General features: G+C 35.4%; 1 protein-coding gene across 2 annotated transcripts; it reads right to left on the bottom strand.

Annotated features, from left to right (window-relative positions):
- Positions 1-23,277, bottom strand: LOC145629040 (uncharacterized). Of its 2 annotated transcripts, XM_081681514.1 has the most exons (27): positions 23,076-23,277; positions 22,730-22,996; positions 22,207-22,266; positions 21,993-22,085; positions 20,821-21,049; positions 18,678-18,784; positions 17,236-17,298; positions 16,719-16,819; positions 14,846-14,940; positions 14,039-14,059; positions 12,831-12,926; positions 12,628-12,748; positions 12,302-12,499; positions 11,936-12,126; positions 11,443-11,714; positions 10,331-10,432; positions 9,404-9,580; positions 8,792-8,980; positions 6,393-6,634; positions 6,156-6,302; positions 5,337-5,571; positions 3,691-3,819; positions 3,420-3,560; positions 1,508-1,573; positions 1,234-1,413; positions 1,006-1,065; positions 1-625 (listed from the first exon to the last, which is right to left on the bottom strand). In XM_081681514.1, exons 1-27 carry the CDS (start codon positions 23,079-23,081, stop codon positions 551-553), a joined length of 3,663 nt encoding a protein of 1,220 aa, XP_081537640.1. In that variant the 5' UTR covers positions 23,082-23,277; the 3' UTR covers positions 1-550. The 2 variants fall into 2 exon arrangements, with proteins under 2 accessions (XP_081537640.1, XP_081537641.1); XM_081681515.1 differs by lacking the exon at positions 14,039-14,059.
- Positions 23,278-23,552: the final 275 nt, after the last annotated feature.

Genomic DNA, 23,552 nt, shown 5'->3' on the forward strand with positions numbered 1-23,552 from the left:
TCATAATAAAGTCAGTTGACGTCAGTTGCATATCATATGCTACAAAAAAGAATGGGTTTTACATACCTAGGTCTTGAAATGTCAACTCTACAAAACTGCATCACACTGTAAGGACTGCAGTCTACACAATCAAGATAACTATACATATGTTCTACCTACAATGTCTTTCAGTATATGATTTGGAACTCGATCACAACATGAGTTTCCATAAGACAAATCTGACTACAAACAACACCAGGGCTTCAAATAATGCAGCTCACCTAATGAGCTATACAGATAACATGTACTAAGCTTATCGGCGCAGACCAGATCAGCAGATACAAATCTAGTATCGGGTGGACACATTTTAGTCAGCAGGACTCATCAGTCAGCAACAACAATCTGCATTAACTATTAATAAAAGAAAAACCTTTTCCTCCAGTGAACTCTCTTTAAGCCGCAGATACAGTTACTAGTTTCTTTACATATACCACAAGGGGATAATTATGTATTTTCTGAAATACATCATGAGATGGCAATTGATTTATCCACACAAATACAGGAAAGATCATCAAGACTGATTAACATAAAGTACTGGTACTAGCCCAGCCACCTTCCCATCTCTACCAGGGCGTTTCTTCCTTACCTGCAAGTTCAGAAGTAATAGTCAGTAAGGACAATATGTGTATGTAGGAAATGTGTGCAATGGCATCAAGTCAGGTAAAGCAGAAGAGTGCTATTAATGCACAATTTCAAATCATGAGAACCTAACCAAACAGCTTTTTGACACCTCAACTCCTAAAAAAACACATTTTGTAAATAGTGACTACACCCTAAAAACTCCAAAAGCTGTAGTGGTGTTTGCCCATATAACAACCCTACATTAGAACAGCACCATATGCGAAATCGAAAACATACTCACCCTGTATTTCATCTAAAACCAGAGTCAACACAAGCATATCAAAAGCTAGGGTTTCTTTGCATGATAAAAGTTCTTAAGCAGGGAAAAAAGAAATCTACACTTACAAAAAACCAGCCATCCACTTCATCCTCAATTTCAACCTCTTCGCCTGCTGTTAGATTTAACTGCATGAAATTGGGGAATGATCAATAACTAGCTGTTAAAAAAACAATAGGATTTATGCTTTGGCTGCATAAAATGACAAAAGAAAAAAATTCAAACAAAACTTAATCACTCTAATTCACCAAACGATAAGAATCCAAAATCTGAACAGGTTGCACAAGTGGATTTACCTCGTCATCCCCACCAGCAGTAAAGTCATACAGAGCAGTTCCAGGCTGAGGATTTCCAGAAGAAACTCGTTCTTCATCCTGGGATCCAAAACTACGAGATGCAGAGCCAGCTAATGGATTAACAAATGCATCATCTCTCTCAAAGGCATGTGATTCATATGATGGTGGTTCTTCTTTAATCTGAAGATGATAGAGGAATCAGTAATGCATAGCTAATAGCAAATTAAACACAACAGAGAACACAAGGGGGAAAAAAGGTTTAGTAAGCACATACCGGAGAACCATAGCCCTCATAGAGAGATGAGCTACCCCCCATGGGATACTTGTTAGACGCCTTCTCCTACAAGTTAAAGAGTTTGTTATTCCGGATAATTGCTCACAAGGAAAGATGGTATGAAGTAAAGTTGTAAAACAGATCAGTTGGTCCAGCATATAAAAAGGTGTGCTAGGCGCAAGACGACATGGACCATGCGCCTTTTCTGGTCTAGGTAAGACAATCACGGAGAGACACAACTTTTTTTTTTCCCCCAGATTTTTTCCCCTTTTTTTATTCAGTGCGCTTCACTTCAATAAGAAATCCCAATCTCCTTGGTACGCCTTGAGCCGTCTATGTTATTTTGTTGGGTTGAGTTTGTTTAGTATAGCTAGAATATCAGGTTTGAAGCCATGATAATCAAATTCGTCACCTATCTAGCTGTACCCATGTTAGGATGATACTACCTGAGTTCAGACACATATTAAAGGCCAAAGTAAGAAACAAACCCCACTCAATCTCTACAAACTTAGCCTACCTCAGTCTCTTTATAGATGATATGGGATACCATCAGATTCAATTTAATCTAAAAAAAAAAACACTAAATACTTCCACCATTTATTTATAGATGCAACGTCTTGCAAATTACACTATTTACATTCTTTGACTTCTTTTGGAGATTTACAATTTAGAGAAAACATAGTCATGTGGGATCTTGCTAGTTTCATCACAATTACGCTTTAGAAATATGAACTTTTTTATACTTGTATTTATTGGTCATAAGGAATTTGATGGCTGAAGTTCTGCATAGGCTAGCGTGAAGATAGAGGGGTTACATCTCCAAGTAACGAAGACATAATATACAGAGTAAGTATTTAACTTCGAAAAGCCAAAATCTGAAAATCATGCATCAGCTCATGTGGACGAGTCAAGGATATTACAGCTTTCACTCACCTAACAGAGACAACCTCTGGTCTATTGCCATCCTTCCACGGCTACAGTTAATTTTTTTTGTACAATGGTTGAAACACTTGCTTTAGAGCAACCCTCTCACAAGTCAGAATCCCTAAAATTAGAAGGATATCCCGTAATGAGGCTAGGGAGGGGGGCATAGGAGAAGAGTTTTACATTTAATATGGAAACCTCATTGAACATAAAATATGTCTCATTGAACTTGGAGAAGTGATTTCATTGGAAAAAAAAAATCAGGTTAACAACCTATTTTCTATGTCTCTAATGACAATGAGAGTTCTTAAAGAAGGGGATCAAGATAAATGTTCTAAGGATGTGGGAGATGTGTGCTTAGATAAGGTAGTCTCTGCACAGAAATGGTAAAAGCCAATCTTATGGCTAGCAAAGAGGCAGTGAGGTAATGGATTTTCAAAGGTCGAAGGAAGTATCCGATGAGGATCCCTTGGTTAAATGCATTTATGTTTTGCAAAGTATGAGTGCACAGTGCAATCAGGGAAACAGAGCTCTACCAAAAGCATCAAGCCTTATAAATTTGGTCAGATTCAGAGAGGCTTGATAAGGCTAAAAAGGTATGTTTTATGGTGATTGCAATGCATTTGATGGTTGAAGGGAAAAGTTACAGAAGAAAAAAAGGAGCCACATTAAATTTTTGATTTCTACAGTAGGCCACAGAAGAAGACCTCGTAAAGAAGGAAACATAACAAAGATGTGACGAGACTAGCCGTACTCTAAAATACCTAGGTGGAAATCACTTACTCTCTCAAATATATCTTTTAAGTAATCCTCAATGTTGAAAAAAGGGGGAATAAAAGTCAACAAAGGAGGAAATGCTGGTATTATATTGTAACTTAGACTTTTTCAGCAATTAAAAAAGAGAGAAGGAAAAAATAGCCATGAAGAAAGAGACAAAGGGAAGATATTTAGAAAAGACCAAAATTTAGTATCGACATCAATTACATACCGATGACTGTGAGCCCCCATACGATGGTTTTGAACTAAAAAGTGAAGGATAATTCATTCCACCAAAATGTGATGATATGGAGGTCCCAACTGATCCTGCTGAATCTGGAGATGATGATCCATATGACCGCGCATCTTCTTCCTGCAAAATCGTACATACAAACAAGATGTAAAATTTGTGGCAAAGGAAATGAAAAGGGAAGTTTGGAGGACTTTCTAGATAAGAGAAAATAATACTAACAATAGAATCTAGAGAATGCTCAGATGCATACCTCAAGTTCTGTGGTCTCCAGAAGTGTCTTTGCCCACATGTCATCATAACCAACAGAAGGTCGAGCAATGACGTTCTCCTCCTCAACATCTGGAGCATCGGTTCCCATCCCAGCCAGAAACTCATTAACCTAACACCATAAAGCATGCAACATTAAGGACATGGCGTCAGATGACAAAATCAGAGCATAGAATTAAGCGTACTTGATTTTGGCAATAGAAAAACTATTTAAAATGGTAACCAAAACAAAGGCAGCTTAGCATTGCAGTAGCATGGTATTAATATAAGAGGCACTATGTCAAGGACTTAAAAACCCACCAAATGTTATATTCTAGTTTCATTAAATCATATGCGAACATCCACTATGGATTATTACCTATAAAACTTACATTTCAAAATAAGTTCATTAGACCCAGAGGGAAGCTCTGGACACATTCTATTTATTACCTATGTTTAATCCCCTCAACTCTCAATATAGGACATAAGGTGTTACAAAGCATAATATTGAGTTGACTTAATAAGAAACTAAAAATTTTCAACTCATACAGAGACAGCTCATCATTTATGAAAATGCCAACAACTTGGCTACTTCTCACCACAAACCTTAATGTCATAATCTAACAAACATATAGCATATCACTGGGAGGTGATCTGACAACTTGATAGTATCCGAGAGAATTAAGTGGTTGCCTATTATAAGTTTGAATATTAATATAAAGCTAAATAATAACATAAATTTCAAAGCTCAAAGGCTGTGATACTTCTATTTGGACAATGTATATTATCTTTGTGGACAGTATTTCAAGTCTATTTTCCTTGGACCTACTATAATTATCAGTATAATTTGGGGTTTATCTGATACTTACATCTAGCCTATTTTGGGCAATGAAAGTCGGATATAATTATGGTGAATGTAAATGACTGCATTTGATACATTGTTTAGCTTTTCAGATGATTTGGTCAATGGATAAACTGTATTTTAGTTAATCCGTCATCGGAATTTTCTATAACATTAATAAGTCTAGTTATGGTTCACTATGCTCGAGCATTTTTAGGTATAAAATAAATAATTATCAAAGTAATAAAACATTAACATTTTATATTATTAATTGATATTATAAACAAATATATAAGTAGATGCTGTATATATGTGCTATAGGAAGTGAGTATAACGGCCCAGTCTTGAAATTTATTGGGCTTACTAACCCAAAAAGCTAGAAATTAACAAGTGGCTAGACATAATTTCTGACCAGAATGTGTAGGCTGTGACTTTGTCAGGATGATGTTTGTAATCGGAAAATGCAGTGTTTTTGTATATAGTAATGAATCTTGACCTGTTTGAATTAGTGTATGACATATATTATTGTGGACTATAAGAGTATAAGCTTAATAACAAAAATCTCATATTGAAAGAAGAATGGGAGTAAGTAGGAGAGAAGGTTATAAATGAAACAAGCTAGCTCATTGGCATAATATAAGAAGTCCCACATTGAAAGAGAATTGGTAAAAAATAGAGGAGTGGTTATAAGAAGCAAGCTAGTTGTGGAACATCATGGCTACCTAATGTGCTTGCAGCATATTTGTCTCATCAAGCTCATCATACCTAGACCGTACAGCATGAAAGACAAATACAATAATTTATCTTACTCTGTTCATTGCAGGCGCATTCTTTCCCAGCAAGCCATCGTCACCAAGGTTTGCTGCCCATGCATTGACAAGGTCATCATCAAGCCCATCAGATTCAGTAGGCGTTGCTTTGGTTTCATACATAAGGTCAGAAATCCCAGTTGCAACAGCAGGATCATTCAAACTGCTGAATCCACTTATACCAGTCGACACACTAATATTATGCTTGTTGCGGTAGATCTCAATAAGCTTTGAACTGCAATGTAATTTCAAAAGGAAGCAATGTATAACTGTCAGCATAAATAAAATAAAAAGCCAATACAGTCAGTAGCAGTCCTGCCTCATATGTCTTCTACCAACTTCACTAACACCCCTCCCCCCCGGGCGTAAACTGCAATTTTGAAACATGTATATGCAAAATTTTGACTTTTTGTACTATTCATTTGCTAAATTTGAGTACACTTTTTACATAGATATCAAACATAAACATTTATAACGTTATATGTAAAATAATGTTGGATTGGTCTCAATGTATAGTTTCAAATATAAATTTTTAAATTTTTTATTAGTTAATGTATACAAAAATTAATGGTCAAGGTAGTGTATGGAAAGTAGAAAAGTCAAAACAGTGCATCTATTGTAAAATGGAGGTATTATAAAAAGAACAAACCCCACAGATCAAGTCAATCACAATGATAATAGAATATGGAAATGAGAATGGTCAAAGGCTGAATTATCTTTCTTTCTCGAAAGTTTTTAAATTTCTACTTGCACAAAAAAGTAGCTTCTACTAGTTAGACAGATTGAAATGCTAATTATGTCAAGAAGAGAAGAACTTACCTTGTTGGTCCCAGTGGGAGATACTTTGCTCTAGGAACATAACAAAATAGTGAAACAAAATCCAACAATCTCTCATGGGTCTCATATAATTTTTTCAGTTCTTCATCAGTCCATTCCTTATTTGCATTGTCATGGGTCCTTATGTCCCTGTGTTAATAGTAGAATAGGCTCTTTGAGGATCAACAGAAAAAATTGAAAATCAAAAAGTACATACAAAAAAGAGAATTGATTTCTTACCTGATTAGATCATCTTGTGCTTTATACATTTCATCAAGCACTTGTATCATTGGACTCAAAAGAGATCCAAGTCCCGTGCCACTTGCCCCTTGATCTTCACCATTACTAACATGTAGATCAGAAAACTTCGCCTGTACTCCACCGTGAGCTAAAGCATTCAAGAACTCATAGATCTGAATCCTGTATGGCTCACCGGATCTGATAGCCATTGTCGTCAAAGCTTGCACAGCAACTATACGGATCTAATAAAAATTCCAGATAAAGGGGTTAATATCAACCTGATTTGCATATGAGATATAGAAGATTCTAACCACAACACTATATAAGACATCAATGTCATAAGACTGCATTACAACAAATATTTCCCCCATAGTTTTACTCCTTTTCTTGCCTAATCTCCTCAAAGGGTACAAGGGTGAATTGAGAATATATGAAGAACAAATCTGGCCTACCTCAGGCTGCGATTGGCTCTAGATAACTTCAATGCAGGTCAGTGTAACATATGAAGAAACATTTCAGCAACATCACTTAACAATTTTTAATTGGTTCTGGACAGTTAAGCATGAAAGATTAATCTATGGTGTAAGGCACCCATGCCAAACAGTTGGATGGATCAAGCTTTACTTCATTTTCAGAACATGTTCCTACATACAATCATCCTACTTTCAAGCATCACCCCACCAATCCAGCCTACCACCCTCACACTAACAACATCCTCATTGATCACATAACAATTAGTTCCCAGTCTTCCCACCCCACAATTATTTCTGGTTGAGTACACCTCCAGCTGGCTCCAGTGCTCAGTTGTGTCCAAATAACCCTTCCACCAGAACCAACACCACTTTAGCACAATTTTGAATTTGCAATTTGCAGTTAGGGACTCAGGGTGAATTGGGAATAAACTTCAAAAAAATTCTGGTCTTGATTATCATATTAATTTCATGATGCGGTCCATTTTTCTGAATTTTTAGCTCTTGAATTACCTCAGATTGTTACTTGGATAGTTAACACATGCTTGATTTAATTTAAGTTATTTTGGAAAGACGTTCAGTTATGGAAAAGACAGAAATAGAGGAAGAGATTTATGTGAGTGAGAAAGATAAACGATTGATTGTTGAAGGAGATTTAACGAGAAAGAAGATACGGTGTCTGTTATGAAGGCCGCCATCATTGGTGGACATAAATTATCAAAACACTGACTCCATGGTAGATTTTCTCCAGGGAGTATTATAAAGTTAAGTATTAGTTTAGGAAACTGAAATAGGGAAAATTTGGTGACAACAGGTAAATTTGAGACAAGTTAAAACACTTAGTGCACAAGCTGAGCCCACATCTAGGGGTTTTAAGCTCTCAGTTTGGCTCATTAACACCCCTAGCCCTAGTAGGACACAACAGACCAAAAGGAAGAGAGATCGCGAGGAGGGAAAAGCAATTATGAATTTGTTCAATCTAATTTATAAACCCTAGAACTGTTACTTAGGGGCAAATTTCACCCCTGCTTCCCCCTTCTAATTTCTCTATACTAGTAGTTCGAATTATATTTAGTTTGCAAACCCAAAATTGATTTTATGTATGATGTTAAGTAAAATGGTATGGGAAGGTGGTTGAATAATGGTGGGATGGTGGAAATGGAGGTTAGGAAAAAAAAAATTAAAAAAATAAAAATAAAACCAAGGCTTTTGAAGAAGGCACATGCATTGCACGTAACAGTCAATGCTGGAATGTAGTAGTCAATGGCCTGAATCCGGTCTAAGGTCCCAATCAACAAAAAAAAAATTGTTTTAAGGTCCAGAATGCCATTATATATATATATATATATATATATATATATATATATATATATATATATATATATATATATATATATATATATATATATAGGTCACTTATCACAAAATGACTGATATAAAAGGCCCTTTGTAACAAATTTTCCAACAAGAAAAAATAAAATGAAAAAAGTTTATAAAATAAATTTTTTATAATTCACTATCATGTTAACTAGGGATCCTATGTGGAAAATTTTATATGATCTAAAAGCACAGCTGCGCAAAGTATGAAAACTAGTTCTTAAGACAACTGATATGAAAAAGAACCATCTTGCACACAATATTTTATATTCAAGAACTTATTCTATCATAAACTATAAAGAGATTTAAAGTTGAAAATATCACCTCATTGCAATATATAATTAAGGACACTATTTGCACACAGATTAAGAAAAGAAGAGAGAGTGTTTAAGTAGGCTAACACGCGGACAAAAGTAGGTTTTAGTGTAGGGTAACAGAACAAGTGTGTAAAATAATTCATAACCAAAAATGGAATAAAACAAAAGTGTTAAGAATTAAAAGAAACAAGCATGTGTGGAAAGCTTAAAGAACATTAAGGAACAAAGGTAGTACCTCCCAACTGCCATTAAAGGCACACCTTTGAAGTCGAGTCAAAGCAGTAGCGAGTGTGGGGTTACGAGAACTTGCTGCTGCAACCATTTTATCAGCATCCAACATCATTAATGCAGTACCTGGGGGTGTTGCTGATTCCCAAGCATATTCAGATGCGGCATAGTTTGCATTTTCGCCAAGAAACCATACCTGTGCAGCTAAAGTTCAGAAAACATACAACAATCTAATAAAATACTTCCTCCATTTTTTTCAAGTGCATCGGTTTGACCGACACGTAGTTTTAGGGAAGTGAGTTGAATGGAGTAAAATATTATGTATGTAGGTATTGTTGGGAATCAAAAATAATAATTATAGAAAAGAGAGTAGGGTAATAGTTGATTAAAGGATGTGATAGAAGAGAAATAATAAAAAACAGTAGAGGTGGGAACCATGTGCGGAGAGAGGTACAATAATATATAAGAGAAGATGTCTTAAAAAGGAAGTGATGCATTTAAAAAATGGCCGATTAAGGAGAGTGATGATGCCCTTAGGGGAAAAAACGGAATTATAATTCATGAATTTTCAAAATTAAGGAAAGAAAATTCACTAGAAACTTAAAAATATAATATTCACCGCTGCTTGGACTAATCTTTGTAAAGCCAAAGCTGACTTTGGATCAGAAGCTGATACTCTGTCCACAGAAGTGATGCCAGCCATTGAACCTGGCTGTGGAGGAGGTAAATCGAGGACGATGGTCACTGCTTCTAAAGCAGTGTGTTTGCCATCTGGACCAGCCCCCACAAGGCAAGTCTGCAAATATATAGGAATATTAGCTCCACTATTTTTCCATTTCAGCTACTTAAATTTTAAACATCGAACATCAAAGACAAAAAAAAATCACATAATATCTAGAGAAACCAAGTGGATCTCACTCAGACCAAAATAAAATGACACTATTCCCTTGTAGGGGTCCGAATTTGGCAAGTCATAATTAAGGTGCAAGCTTCCAGGAAACTTGTATTGAAGCCCTGGTATATGTGGAATTGTTGACATTAGAAGTCTTAGTACAGTTCTCTATATTGAATAAAAGAATGAATTAGCAATTGAGAGAATCCACTTCATGTGTTGTGTTATCATCTTATTTCACTTATTTAAAGACATAAATGCATATGAATTAATTAAAAGGCAGTAGGTCTGGTTATAGGCAAATAATTGCTACCTTTGTCAAAATTAAGTTTTAGGACTAATAAGTTCATATTTTAAATTTAGGATTAGGCTAATATGTTAAAATAAGTTTGAACATTGTTGATAAAACTTCAGGGCTAATAAGTTCGAATAGGAGAAATTTAAGAAAAAATCTCAACCTCTTAGATTCAACCATTGCTACCAATTAGGGGTGGCTCTAGAAGCATAAGAATATGGCATTTCTTTCAGCTATACAATAGCAGATCAATTAGAAAGAGATTGTATGACTGCATGGGAATTACTCAAGAGTCAAAACAAATAAGTGCAGTATTTTAATTAAGCAACTTGATTGCTGGGAAGAATGCTTGAACTTACTTTCCATAAAAGTTGTAGCACGTCTGCATCAATCTTTCCAGGAACCTTTGTGGCGAAAATCCTAGCAATTTCTAGTAGAGTCACAGCCATATCTGGAGTTGCCTGTAGTCATGAGAATTAAAAGTACCAGAATAAGCAAAATGTTTAATAATGTCAGCTACAACTACAGGGCAGTAAATTAAAATCGTGATCATGTGTGACAGAATACAGAAGCACAAATAGCTAAAAATTGAACCTTACTGTTTTCTTCCGACCAGTATTATGAATCATGACCATAATTATTGTTTTACAGAAGCAAAGTACAGTCCACTTCAATACCAAAATTTATTACAATAATAGGGCACTGGCGAATATAAAAAGAATGTATCTTCTATTATCTGCATCCTACTATGCACTAATCACATTATTTCAAATCTGCATCCAAAACCAAGGCAGCCTAGAGATGTTGGCACCAAACCTTTCACAAACAATTTACATGACAACCACCAACCCCAACGCTTGAATTTTTGCTCCTGGTATCACAATAAAAATCATGCTCCAAACTAAAGATTCTTTCCACTATACTTGCATGTCCATTTCATTAAATATAAATACGTTTATAAAAATATAAAATATAAAAAATAAAAAAGGTTCTCCAACCCACTATTGGCAAGCTGACTATACTTTTGACCTTTTACCATGCTCCTTAGCCATGTGGCACATTGGGAGAAACCATGTTCACATCCTGTCTTTAAATTTGTTTCATTTTCAGAGCAAAGCGTATTATTAAAAAAAAAAAGGGTTATTTATGTTTCACGATCTACTCAAAATAATATTGGAAATATATCATATAAGTTCGTTCATCAGAATTACCACATGGCCAACGCCACCAAATAGATATCATTTCATGAAGCAGATAATATGGAACAATCACTTGCAATAACTGAAGTTATAAGATAACTAAACTGTGACTAAGGTCCATTATTGCATCTAAATGAACAAAACAAATAGTTTGAACCGCCAGAAACAAATAAGTCGCAAAATACAAGAAATAGACCTCAAACATACGTGATACTAATCGGTATTAACATGGTAAAATTTCCTTGAAGGCGGTATAGCATAAGATTTCTAACCTTGAACCGAGCATGGAGAGTCAGCAAAACATCATTCAACAGTGCTGCTGGCCATGCAGGATCTGACAACTCTGATGCAATGATGGATTTTAATTCATCAAATGATTCATGAGGACTTTGCATCCAGATCAATGCTTTGATTACCATAGCACGGACATAAACACATTCACAGGCTACTGTTGTCCGCACTATTTCCATTAATGAAGCTAATAAGCTTGCTATTGTATCCCTTGCACCAGTTCCATTTGAACCAGAAGTTGTTCTTCTAATACCTGGTTATTTATTGGGATATGAAAAGACTTTTGCCCATCAGCATAAGCGACATATTAAGGACAACATAAAATAAAAAAAATAAAAAGAAATTTTGATAAAGAGTGTCATTTTTGATGGCTTGAAAGTGCAATTCAATGAAGACGCATGAGGGAATCACGAGGCATGTGCAAACATGACCTCCACAAGATGTCCAGAATTAAAAAATGCAATACAGATCTACCTTCAGGATGGGAGCTGTCACTAACATCAGGATCATCTTGTGTATCAGAAAATGTATTAACGTAGTCACGTTCATCAATATCCTGTAAACCAACAGAGATAGCTGCAGCTCGGCTTTTTCCCATTTCCTGTACAACCCTTGCAGCAGCATGCAATACAGGCCTTGAGAAACTACGGAAAGCACTCTCCAGCCTGAAGCAAAATACGAAAACATGATCCAAATAGATGGGCAGACCACAGGCAAAATTTATCAGCAAGTATATTTAAAAGACAGTCAATATAATGATTCTGGACTAAAAGTTCTTACAAAACTAGTTGACTTATTTGCGGAGTTAGAAGGATTACTGGGAGAAGGGAAAATTCCTACCTTCTCATGACAAGTTTAATAAGGGGCTGAGGACGCCTTGTTTTCTTCGATTTGTCTTTGGCTGACTTTGGAGGGAGCACATCTTTAGCTTCATCCTTGGAATCTTTCTTAGATTCTTTTGACAATACAGATGGTGCATCAGGCAGCTTCAAGATCTCTCTAGTCAAACGATACCATCCAGCAGCTCGTTCTTCAGTCCTACAGAGCATAAAGCAAAACATGAATAGGGAAATCTTTTTTCAGCTAGAGTATTCAGGGGAGGCAATTTCAAATGGCATGAAAGATATACAAAGGACAGAAGAAAAGAAGTGTTTACTGATTCAGACCTTTCAGAGTTGTCATATTTTCCCAAAACACACAGGATAGCCTCAAAGCAAACTCTTTCACTTGGATCAAGGAGAAGTTGATAGAGCAGTGAATTAAACTGAGTTTTAATATCAGGCCTTTCTGCATATAAACCATTAGCATGGAAACCATCAAGTCACATATTACTATAAATATTACTGCAACAGGATATGCAATCCCTTACCATCTAGAGCCCGTGCTCTTGAAACTGTATGGCACAATTTTGCAAGGGCAACTCTAGCAAGCACATCATGCAAATGGAGAACATCATGAAGTGCACCTGGTTCATAAACATTTATATTATTAGTTTTGCAACATAAATAACATTTTAAAACGGGAAAAAGATCATCAACATTTTAAACACCTGGTTCAAATGATCTTGAGAGGACCAGATTCACTGGTCTTCTCAAGATCATCAATTTAAGAACATGTTAACCATGCTTTGTGTCATTAAAATAGTAACCATAGAAAACCCCTATACTGTAGCAGCAAATGGAAAGCCAGAATGACTATTCATTCTGCAAAGTCCATAATCCACTTAATCCTACTCTAATATTATGCCAATCTCCAAGAAGGTTTCCTTCTGTGTCTTCTACAATAATCTAATTTGGCATAAGATAATTTCATCAAACTGATGATTGATATCGGATAAGGCCAACTTCACATCACACAATATTAGTTTCTTTACATTAAATATGATACCTAATGGTAAAGATCACATAAAAGTATAACAAGAATAGTGACAATAGCTACCAGATTGCTACTACCACAAACATATATAAATAAAGGATTTTTTGTCAGAAACAACCTAATTAAACCAAGATTTTATGAGAAACTAAATTGTTGTAAGAAACTACCTAATAAAAGGTAAAACGTTGTAAAATACTACCTCTAGCCAGATTTTCACCATTGACCTAATTTTCCAGCGTTGAGCCACCTCAAAACACCCCTGATACCACCATGAGGATTGGTATTCAAGGTGATAATGTTATTTTTGGGGTGGTTGGGGGAAATTCCGAGTTGGTGGGGGTAATTTCAGGCTACGGGTGGTGGTTTTTGGGGTAAGAGTTGGTGGTTTTGGGATTGAAGGGTGGTTTCAATGCGGCGGAGGTAGTTTCTAGTTGGTTATGTTGGTTTTGGGATGAAAGTAGTGGTTTCAGGGGTGTTTTGAGGTGCGTAAACGGTGGAAATCCGGTTGAAGGTAGTATTTTACAACATTCTACCTTTTATTAGGTAGTTTTTGACAAAAACAAAAAATCCATAAATAAATAAACTACTAAGTAAACTAGCCAAAAAAGGAAATACTTGTAGAAAATATTAAAAAAATAATAAAAACTAAGTAAATACTAATAATGCTGCGAAACAGTCCATGTTTACAAACTACCAACATACCTCCAGATGCAATTTGCTTTCCTGCATTAAAAAAAAATAAAAAATAAATAATCTCAAGTGTCAGATACTCAGATAGCTCAGGCCCACAAAAGGTGACAGCACTTACTTGCAAGATCATTGTAACCAACAAATCCCTTAATTGCAAGAACTAAAGATAGATGCCAGAAAAATATTACAACCTTAAGATTATATAAACTTAAGTTGATCATGTCCAAAGGATATTTCTTCATCATATATACAAGTGGCTGCAGATTGCAGCTGCCAGTCAGCCAGTGTGCTAATGTGGATGTTTGTTGTAAGAAATTGAAGTACAAGGACATTGATTGTGCACATCAGCAACAGACACAAGGCAGGAAATCATTTAAAGAATGACTTAACAAAAACTTAAATCACGGCCACATTTTCCACACAATCTAAAGCATATTAAGCAACTATATTCAAAGAATCATACTAATATAATCTCACAATTAGCATGAACACAAATCCTATCTTCTTCCCTTCCCCTAAACACAATCTTCTTTGACAGAGATCATAAAACAGCTAGAGTCCGTCAATCTAAAACAGCATGACACCTGGCTTACACAGTTACACTCCTGAGTAAAGGAATCAGGATCACACGTACAAATTACAAATACTCAGTAGGCAGTGTACTCTGAATTAAAGCAAGAATATTAAATATGAATGTGAGAACAGTATCCACAATTGACAAGAAAGAACGCAAATCCTAAAAATAAACAGGCACATAGCAATCTAAAGGTCACATTTATTCAAGTTTACCAGAATATGTCACAGAACTGCATGCTTTACCTAATGTCATTGCAACAGCATAAGGGTCTTTAGCTGCTAGGTCAGATAGTATTTCCAAAGAGTGTCTCACAGCAACAGGATCAGCAAATAAAATCCTGCAAGATTCAAAACTTTTTACTCTTTCACATGAAAAAGAGAATAACTATCCAACATAATTTACAAAGTAACCTAAGTAACTTAAATCTCCAAATTAGAGCAAATCACTACAAATATATTTGTTGATTACTTGATTCCAATTCTACTACATCACAGAACAACCATAAATACAGTAGCCCACGGTAACTTCTTCTTAACAAATCAAAGTAGGACTCCCTAGTCCCCATGGCTCATGCAATGCAAACAACTTCCTTCAAAGATATTTGCCACCTGGTGGTAGCAAACTTCACACTGACCAGCAAAGCAGATAAATATCTGACATGGTAGCGATTAGCAAACTACACCCTCAGTTTTAAAAGCATACCAATTAGCATTGCTCCTACCCAAACCAATAGTCCACACTATTCACAACTAGGGGTGAGCAAAAAACCAGGGTACCCTTTATCAAAACCGGAACCTGTTAGGAATGCAATAGGTTCTGATTCCGGGTAGTAAAATGGAGAACCAAATGGAGAACCTGTAACAGGTTCCGCTTTAGGTTCTCAAATTTTTGGAACTGGAACCTTTAGGGTACCTTGTAACCTAATAAAAGTAACACTTAAGCCCATATCATACATCAATTCAAGCCCAATTTTTAATAAATAAAAATTCAATTAATAATTATAAATAATTAAGTTTGCAAAACAACTATTTTTGGTTGTATTTGCAAGTTGTAAAAGTAGTAAATTTATGACCCTAAATCGGAACTAGAACTTGCAGGTTCCGGTTTCGATTCCCATTTTCCAGGAACATATTCAACACGTTCCGGTTCCGGTTCTCGTTTTGAGGAACCTGTGCAACAGGTTCCGATTCTAGAAATTTTAGCAGGGTACCCTCACCTCACCCCTATTCACAACCTTAAACAAACCGTAGCTTCCAAAATAAATATCGATGAATTAGGATTCAAAAGATAAAGAGTCTAGGTAAAGCAACTCAAATAAGACTAATATACAAGAAATAGAAAACGCCCAAGAAACCACCACTAATATCAGTACAATCAAGATCTATCTACCTAAATATAGTGAAACCCGAATTGTCGATCATCAAAATAAGCTCCTCTATAGATTTGGAAAAATTGACGGTTACCATATTACCTAGCCTTCTCTTAACTTCCTGTACTTTTATCTATTCAAGCATTTAGCTTTCTCATCAAAAGTTGGTGGTCAAACGTTTGCTTTTCGGGTAGTGACAAACAATGTTTTAATGTTCGTAGGGGTGCCACTCATATTTCTAAGCTGAAGAACTGCTCACTACCTTACTAGATTCCACTAACGTTGATTCAACTAGCACTTGTAAAAATATGAGATAAAAATGAAACCGGACAGGCCTTGAGTTAAAATGTTTTCTCCTAATCAAGCAATAATTAATCATTCAGTGGAAGAGAGATCACTGAAAAAGACAGTGTCGTCCGACAAAAGGGAATTTTCACTGGTGGATGCCAAGAACGCTGATTAGTGGATTAATAATGTGTTTCAAAGCAAAACAAGGTTTTGCCAATGTTTGTACTTTTGTAATCAACACAATTGTCATTTGTCCTTTGTAATCAACAGCAAAGAAATTTAATTAATTGACTTTCAATTCAATTTAGTTCAAGGGAAAGAGTCAAGCTTTACTTCCTAGTACTTTTTTTAACACTATAAGAGTTAGATAATATGGAACAACAGGGATACATTCTGAATTACTTAGACTAGATAATTAAGTTAGTTAAGTGAAAATCAATAATCAAATAAAAGCTTACCCCTGTGCAGCTCGATTCAGGAACACAGGATTTCCTGGGTCTAAAGGAAGTCTTCTCAATGCGCTCAGGGCAGCATATTGCAAATTACTCCGGACAATGAACTACAATTCAAATTCAAAGCAAAACCTTCTTTTAACATAGCAAAATACTTTCTTGATCCAGAAAATTTCATCGAATAACAAAATACAGCTTTGATTTACAAGAATTGAGGGCAACGACTCTGAGTATCTTGAGTAAAAGAAACCAGCATGCCATTTACTCTTCATATCATAAAAAAAAAAAACCAGGAAATATCCCCCACAAAATAGCACCTAAATGAAACAAGGAAGACTTGCTCTATCCTACAACCTATTAATCCCGCTAAGATAACTGCAACTGCATCACCACTCCAATGCATCAGTCACAAAATTTTCCAACTCACTCAAAATTACAATTTTTAATATGCATGAAAAGACCACTATGCAAATCACTACATAAAAAACTTGAAGAGTGGCCTACATAAGTTCATAAGCAGTACCTCCTTATCACCACCTTTTGTCCCAAATATTCCCTTTTTTGGTTTGTTGGGTCCATCTGCAACCTGACAATTAGAAAAAAGTGCAGGAAATTTTTTTAAAAATTAATACATAAATAAACATTAAAAAAAACCATAAAAAATTGTGTTTGCATGGTGATGAAACAAACTCAATAAAATTCTAGGAAAAGATTAAATTTCAGGATACTCCAAATCAGAGATGCAAAAAAGAAAGAGGCAAAATCATTAAGGGCACTCTTTAATAGACTTTGTGTGTTTGCATGTAATGACTAATACGAGTATGAAATTGGGCTGTCTTACCCCAACTTGTCACCCCATTCGGTAGTCTATGATGGTAATAGATTTATTTTGTAATGTTGTTAGGTTAGACTTGTGCAAGAGTCCATAGTTATGGCTGTCCTCCCCCCCCCCCCCCCAACCAACCACCCTCCCCGTATCATCTTTTTTAGGGCATACCTGGATTACTTGTTAATGGGGTGGAAAAATCAAGAGTAATAAACTAGAAGTTTTTAGAACCCTAGAGCAGGATTAAATGCTGTTCCCTGAAAATGAGGGTAAGAGTTACCAAGGCCCCTAGGGTAATCATTCCTCCCATACCAACTCTATTAATCTCTTCCCATCCCTCACTTCCTCCTTCCCTCCCAACCTACCTCCACTACCACTTCATCTCAATTTCCAATGAGCTCGTTGCCAACATGAATAATGTTGACAAACTTCAAGTCTTTGATGGTAGGAAAATAAATTCAACTGCCATGGAGTAATATTTTGCGAGGTTGGGGCAAGATTTACGATGGTATGTGGGTTGGTTTGCAAGGATGGGGTTGGTTTGCAAGGATGGGGTTTGTGAGGTGTTGGGTTTTGTTACTAGTGGTGTAGCTGTGTAAAATCGAAGGGAGAAATATCTTACCTGAGAAATATTGTCAAACTTGAAGGACAAGAAGATTAGCTTCTTAATAGTTCATTAGTTCCTTCAGTTAAACTTTCCCCGTTAACTTTTACTCCTTTAATTAGTCAAGGAATCTAGGGATTCCCTAAAAGATAATGGATGTTTATGAAGAAAACACATGCTTGGAGGGAAGTTTTGTTACCATGGACATTGGCATGGGACTTCCCTCATAAAATTACATATAAAGCTACCTACCACTTACTACCGCCTAATAAATGGAAAGTTAAAGGGATATAAAATAGGTTAGTAAAACTCTATTGCACACAATTTGGCTTTCATTAACAATACCCATATCATAATTTTTTTAAACTCGAGACTTTGAGCAGCCAGTTCATCACTTTTTAAAAGGATCAAAACCATGGATATATCAAAACTTAAATCTGCAAATTCACTCCAGACTATAGCTTATCTAGTCATACGTGAAAGGAAGCTACACTTGGATCTACTTTTTAAAGACTGAAGTAGAGCAGAGACAAACCTTGTCAAGAATTCCAAAGACAATTTCATACACTTTCATAAGAATTTCAGAGTTGCTTGATGGAGCATATGTAAGAGCCTTCAATGCTTGTAGTCTTCGTGCATGAACTTTAACAAACAACAAATACAAAGGTCAGATGGCAAGACAAATCAATCGAGTGAGGATATAATTTAGTACATCAATTTCCAATGTTAATTCATCACAAAACAAGATTACGATCTTGCTTTAGTGGAACAAAATTTGGTTTGGAGACCACTAATTATATACTATGATGCTCTTAGTCAGATACAACTAAAGCATAGATAAGAAAGTCAGACTTGGAAAATGTTAATAGCAAGAAAACTGGGGCAAGTTCAAGAAGTGTCCAAATTTTGAATATGGACAAGACAACAATATAGACCCTACAATTTTACATCAACCCCTTCTCAGTCCCCCCTCCCCCCCCCCCCCCCAAAAAAAAAAAAAAAAAAAACCTCCATTTCTTTATACTTGCAACACTTCTCTTTTCAAGCTTCCCGACGCATTATTTCATTTGTTTATATCTTTAATTAGAAATATGTAAAAATTATAAATGTACGATATTAAAATAGTGTAAACCGAGACGAATCTAACAAGATCCCACAAGACTATATTTTTTCTTACCTATAAATCATCGAAGCTAGACAAAGTGGAGTACATGAATAGTATAAAAGTCAAACTGTTGCAAGTATAAAGAAACGGAGGAAGTATGTTTTTCTAAATTAACACATAAGTTCAACAATCCTGTCTAGCTTAAGGGCGTATGGTGTGGATTTGGAATCATATATAAGGTTTAAAACTTGATTCTTGGTACGATGTGTTTGGTTCCATTCGGAATTGAACATTTTTCTATTTTGGTTTATGCCTGAATGTTTGGCATCATCTCCCCCTCGAGTTTCAGACCCCGTCACTTTGGGGATTTGAGGTATGGGTTTAAAATTTGGAATTTTTCTCAAACAAACACAGTTACACAAGGTTTGAGCTTCTTCAATCATTTTAAACCCATACCTAATACATGAACTCTGTGAAATAAACACCCTCTTAGCAAGTTGCTGCAACTTTCAATCAACATCCAATTTAAGTTGTAGACTTGCAACCCAAGTTTTAATGCCATAATTCAAAAGCTTGATGGATCAAAAAGAATTTTAAAATGAGAACCCAATAAATGATGCTTGTCTACTAGTTGGCATATTAGTTTGTTCACAAAGGCACTACTAATCAATTAGAGGAAAAGAATAAATATTAAGGACATCATGTCTGTAACTATATTATATGTAAATCAACTCAAGGAATCAACCATATCAAAATCAAAAACTCCTAAAAGCAATGGCAAACATAGAAATTATACAAATCATTGTTCAAACATATAACACTGTTATATTATTCTACAAAAGACACCCTCCATTCATATGATATAAGGCCATCAGAGTAGCATTACAAATTTACAGTTAGTAGTTTTCTACAATATTCATATCGTGTCCTTATAAAATTTATAAAAGGGCAAGGAACAAACTTTTTTACCTGTTTTTTGACTAACCAAGTAGCCTAAGAATATAAGTAATTTTAGCATCTCTACCTTATAAAAAGTTTAAGAAAACTCTTATGAATAATGCATGGATATTTATATCCCTAAAAATGCTCTTGTACATATTTGTCCCCATTTGATTTCAAAAGTCTTATAATTGTCTCTCGAATTCCCTATTGATTTAAAAAGTTATGTTTTTTCAATATTTAAATCCATCTTTTACTCTCTCTATTTCTTATTATTTTAATTTACCTATTTAGAATTTTTTAGACATTTATATTTCTACACTGAACTCAATATCTTTTTACCGTTTAATCACAAAATCAAAGTAGCTAAGCTAAAGTTTAAAACGGTACACAAATACACAACATCCAACACATTTATCGTTTATATGCAAATAGTTTTAATAAAATATTTCACAAATGGGCATAGGGCATAAAGAACATCGATAACAATTCTTCTCCAAAAGACTAGTATACCGCGTGCGCTTAGTAAATATAAAATCTACAAAGAAATTCTTGCAACTACTCCAATAGTTGGAAACTAAACAGCTTATCAAATACAAGATTATTTAGGACAAATGGAGAAAAGATCACTCACACTCAACATCTTCATTTAATGACTCCGTAGTAAGTTGCTGGCTTATTCTCGGAACAACATCTGCTCTAGTAACCCCACCAACAGCATCAATATCAGCTAAAGCATCCCAATTAGGAGTTGGTATGCCACCACCTGTACCTAGACCTTGTGAACCAGTATCTGATAATATTCTTGCCAAGTAATAATAGACGTATCGTAGAACATTTCTATCTTCACACTGCTGAAGAAGCTGCAAAATTTATAGCAAAGAGAACAGTAACTATTAGCTAACCAGCAACGTGCCCATATACAGAATCTAACAGAAATCGCAGAAGTCAAATTTTTTAGGATATGATCATATAGTCATGTTGTCAGCAATACTTCTTGAGTTTGAAAAAGGTTATGTTTTAACCAGAAAAAAGAATACAGTAGATTATACACAACGATATCAAAATAAAAATATTAAATTTGATCACTCACCAATCACAAAAGCAAACATATACCACCAAGCATAGGAAATTATCCATTATTACTCGCTCTTAAATTAAAGTAGTGCAAATAATGTCAACCAAATGATATGGGAAACACACAGGCAAGCACAGACAAACACACATGCAAAGCAACAATGGACACAATAGAGGACTTGGTGCCAAGGACACCAAAAAAAAAGATATAGATACTACAAAGAGAAGCTAGATTCTAAGCACAAAGTCATACTACCTTTGGTTCAAATAAGTGCCTCAATTTGATCGTCACATATGCCAATGTGGAAGTTTGAGCAATAACATCTTTTATTATAAATAAATATATATAATAAAATACATTGAGACGATTCCAACAAATACTCAAATGACTATGTTCAATCTTATGTATAAAGTACCAACATTGCTGAAAGTGGTGTATGTGAATAGTGCACAAGTCAAATTGGGCACTTGAAAAGAAACAGAAGGGGCATGAAGGACCATATCCTGAAAAACAGTTTTGTTCAGAGAGCCATGCCTACGTATTTCCCCAAAATTTCATTTTTTTAAGAGTAAAACAAATCTCATTCAATAGGAAAAGTAAAACTAGGTCGCCATACATAACGATGCAGCTAAATTCACCTGTAGACATACAACAGAACTCTTTAACGAAAAAAAATTTGTGGCAATTTTTGTTTCGTGCAAAATATCGAAATCGGAAAAAGAACTTACCATAAGAAGGGACGGAGCCAATGAAGGATCAACAGAGTTATACACAGCAAGCTTTGGAAATACATGATTCACCAACTGCTTCTGGGAATTTTTCTACAAGAGAAAACACAAACAAAACAACAGAATAGAACATACTTAAGAAAGGCGAATAGGAAGGGAAACACAAGCACCAAACATATGGGTGCAAAGTAATGCACTAAAACAAAGTACATACTTGATCAGATGTAGCTGCTAGTTCATGTATACTCCTTGCAAGTTGGGCATATGAAACTGGCTGCAAAATGCAATCAACAAAGACAACAACAAGTCACTATTATTTAACAATAATAATTGTGATGAATATCCAAGAACAAACACTATCAACATATTGCAAGACAAGTTAGACATTCCCTTATAGCCTAAAATATCGCGAAAAATGAAACTTGTTGAATTTCACCTCAGAATCGGAAAAATGGAACAAACTTTCCATTTCACCTCAACAATCTTACACTACAATAAAATTTCTCAACAATCAAATCCATCAATACTACTCATTACACCCAAATTAATCATCTATATTCGTATTTATATCAACAAATCAAATTACAATTCTAATTCTAATTCTAATTAAAGCAAAATTCAGAAAAATCAAAGTGGAGCAAATGTGAGACAGTAAAATAAAATACCCTTTTCTTCATTAATCATCTAATTTCGTAAATTTATCAACAAATCAAATTACAATCCTAGTTAAAAAATACCCTTTTCTTCTGCTTTTGGGGCAAGATATTAGCACGAACAGCTCTAGCAGCAGAAAGTGTATCGTGCTGTATAGATGTAAACGTATTCTTCTTTGATTTGCGATCAGTAACCGGTTTTCCGAGCGACGAAGGCGGCGGCATCGTCGTAGATGGAGCCATTTGCATTGGCGCAGTTGTAGCCGACGAAGACGAAGTCGAAGAAGGTGGAGGTGCCGCCGCCTTAGGGTCCGACGTCATGAGATCCATCAGCGTCATGCCGGACGAATCCTGGAAGAAGAGAGAGAGAGAAAGTGAGAAAGTGATGCAATTGAAGTTGTTGAAGAGGAGAGAGATCTGAGAGAATTACCGCCATTTTGGAGGTCAAGTTAGAATTTGTGATATTTCAGGAAGAAGAGATCACAGAAGGTGGATTCAGAGGAGACGGCCTGATCGCCGGCGACCTCAAGTCTGATGTTTCTCGCCAATTTCAGCTCTTTGTTATATTTCACTTCATTTTAATTAACTAGAATGTACCCACGCTAAAATACGAGATATAGAATGAATAGGGCCTCACTCTCTTGTAAGAGAATAACAAGAGATTTTCTAGTTCTAGACGGTTATTTGTGAGAACTTCTTTAGTGCGGAAGGGTTAGTTTCTTAATTATGCATTGTTTGTTTTTCATGTTTTTAGTTATCTTGGTATAATGGTATTGCAGTGGTTGAGTTGTTGTTTGCTTATGTTTCTATGTTATTCCCTAGTGGAGTGTTTTTTGTGAGACTGAGTTGTGCGATTTGGCGGTTTTTATCTCTTACTATTAAAGTGTAGTGTGTCGTGTTTCTCACT

This window comes from Chenopodium album, chromosome 4 (assembly GCF_948465745.1).
Source record: "Chenopodium album chromosome 4, dcCheAlbu1.1, whole genome shotgun sequence".
NCBI classification, from domain to species: Eukaryota; Viridiplantae; Streptophyta; class Magnoliopsida; order Caryophyllales; family Amaranthaceae; genus Chenopodium; species Chenopodium album.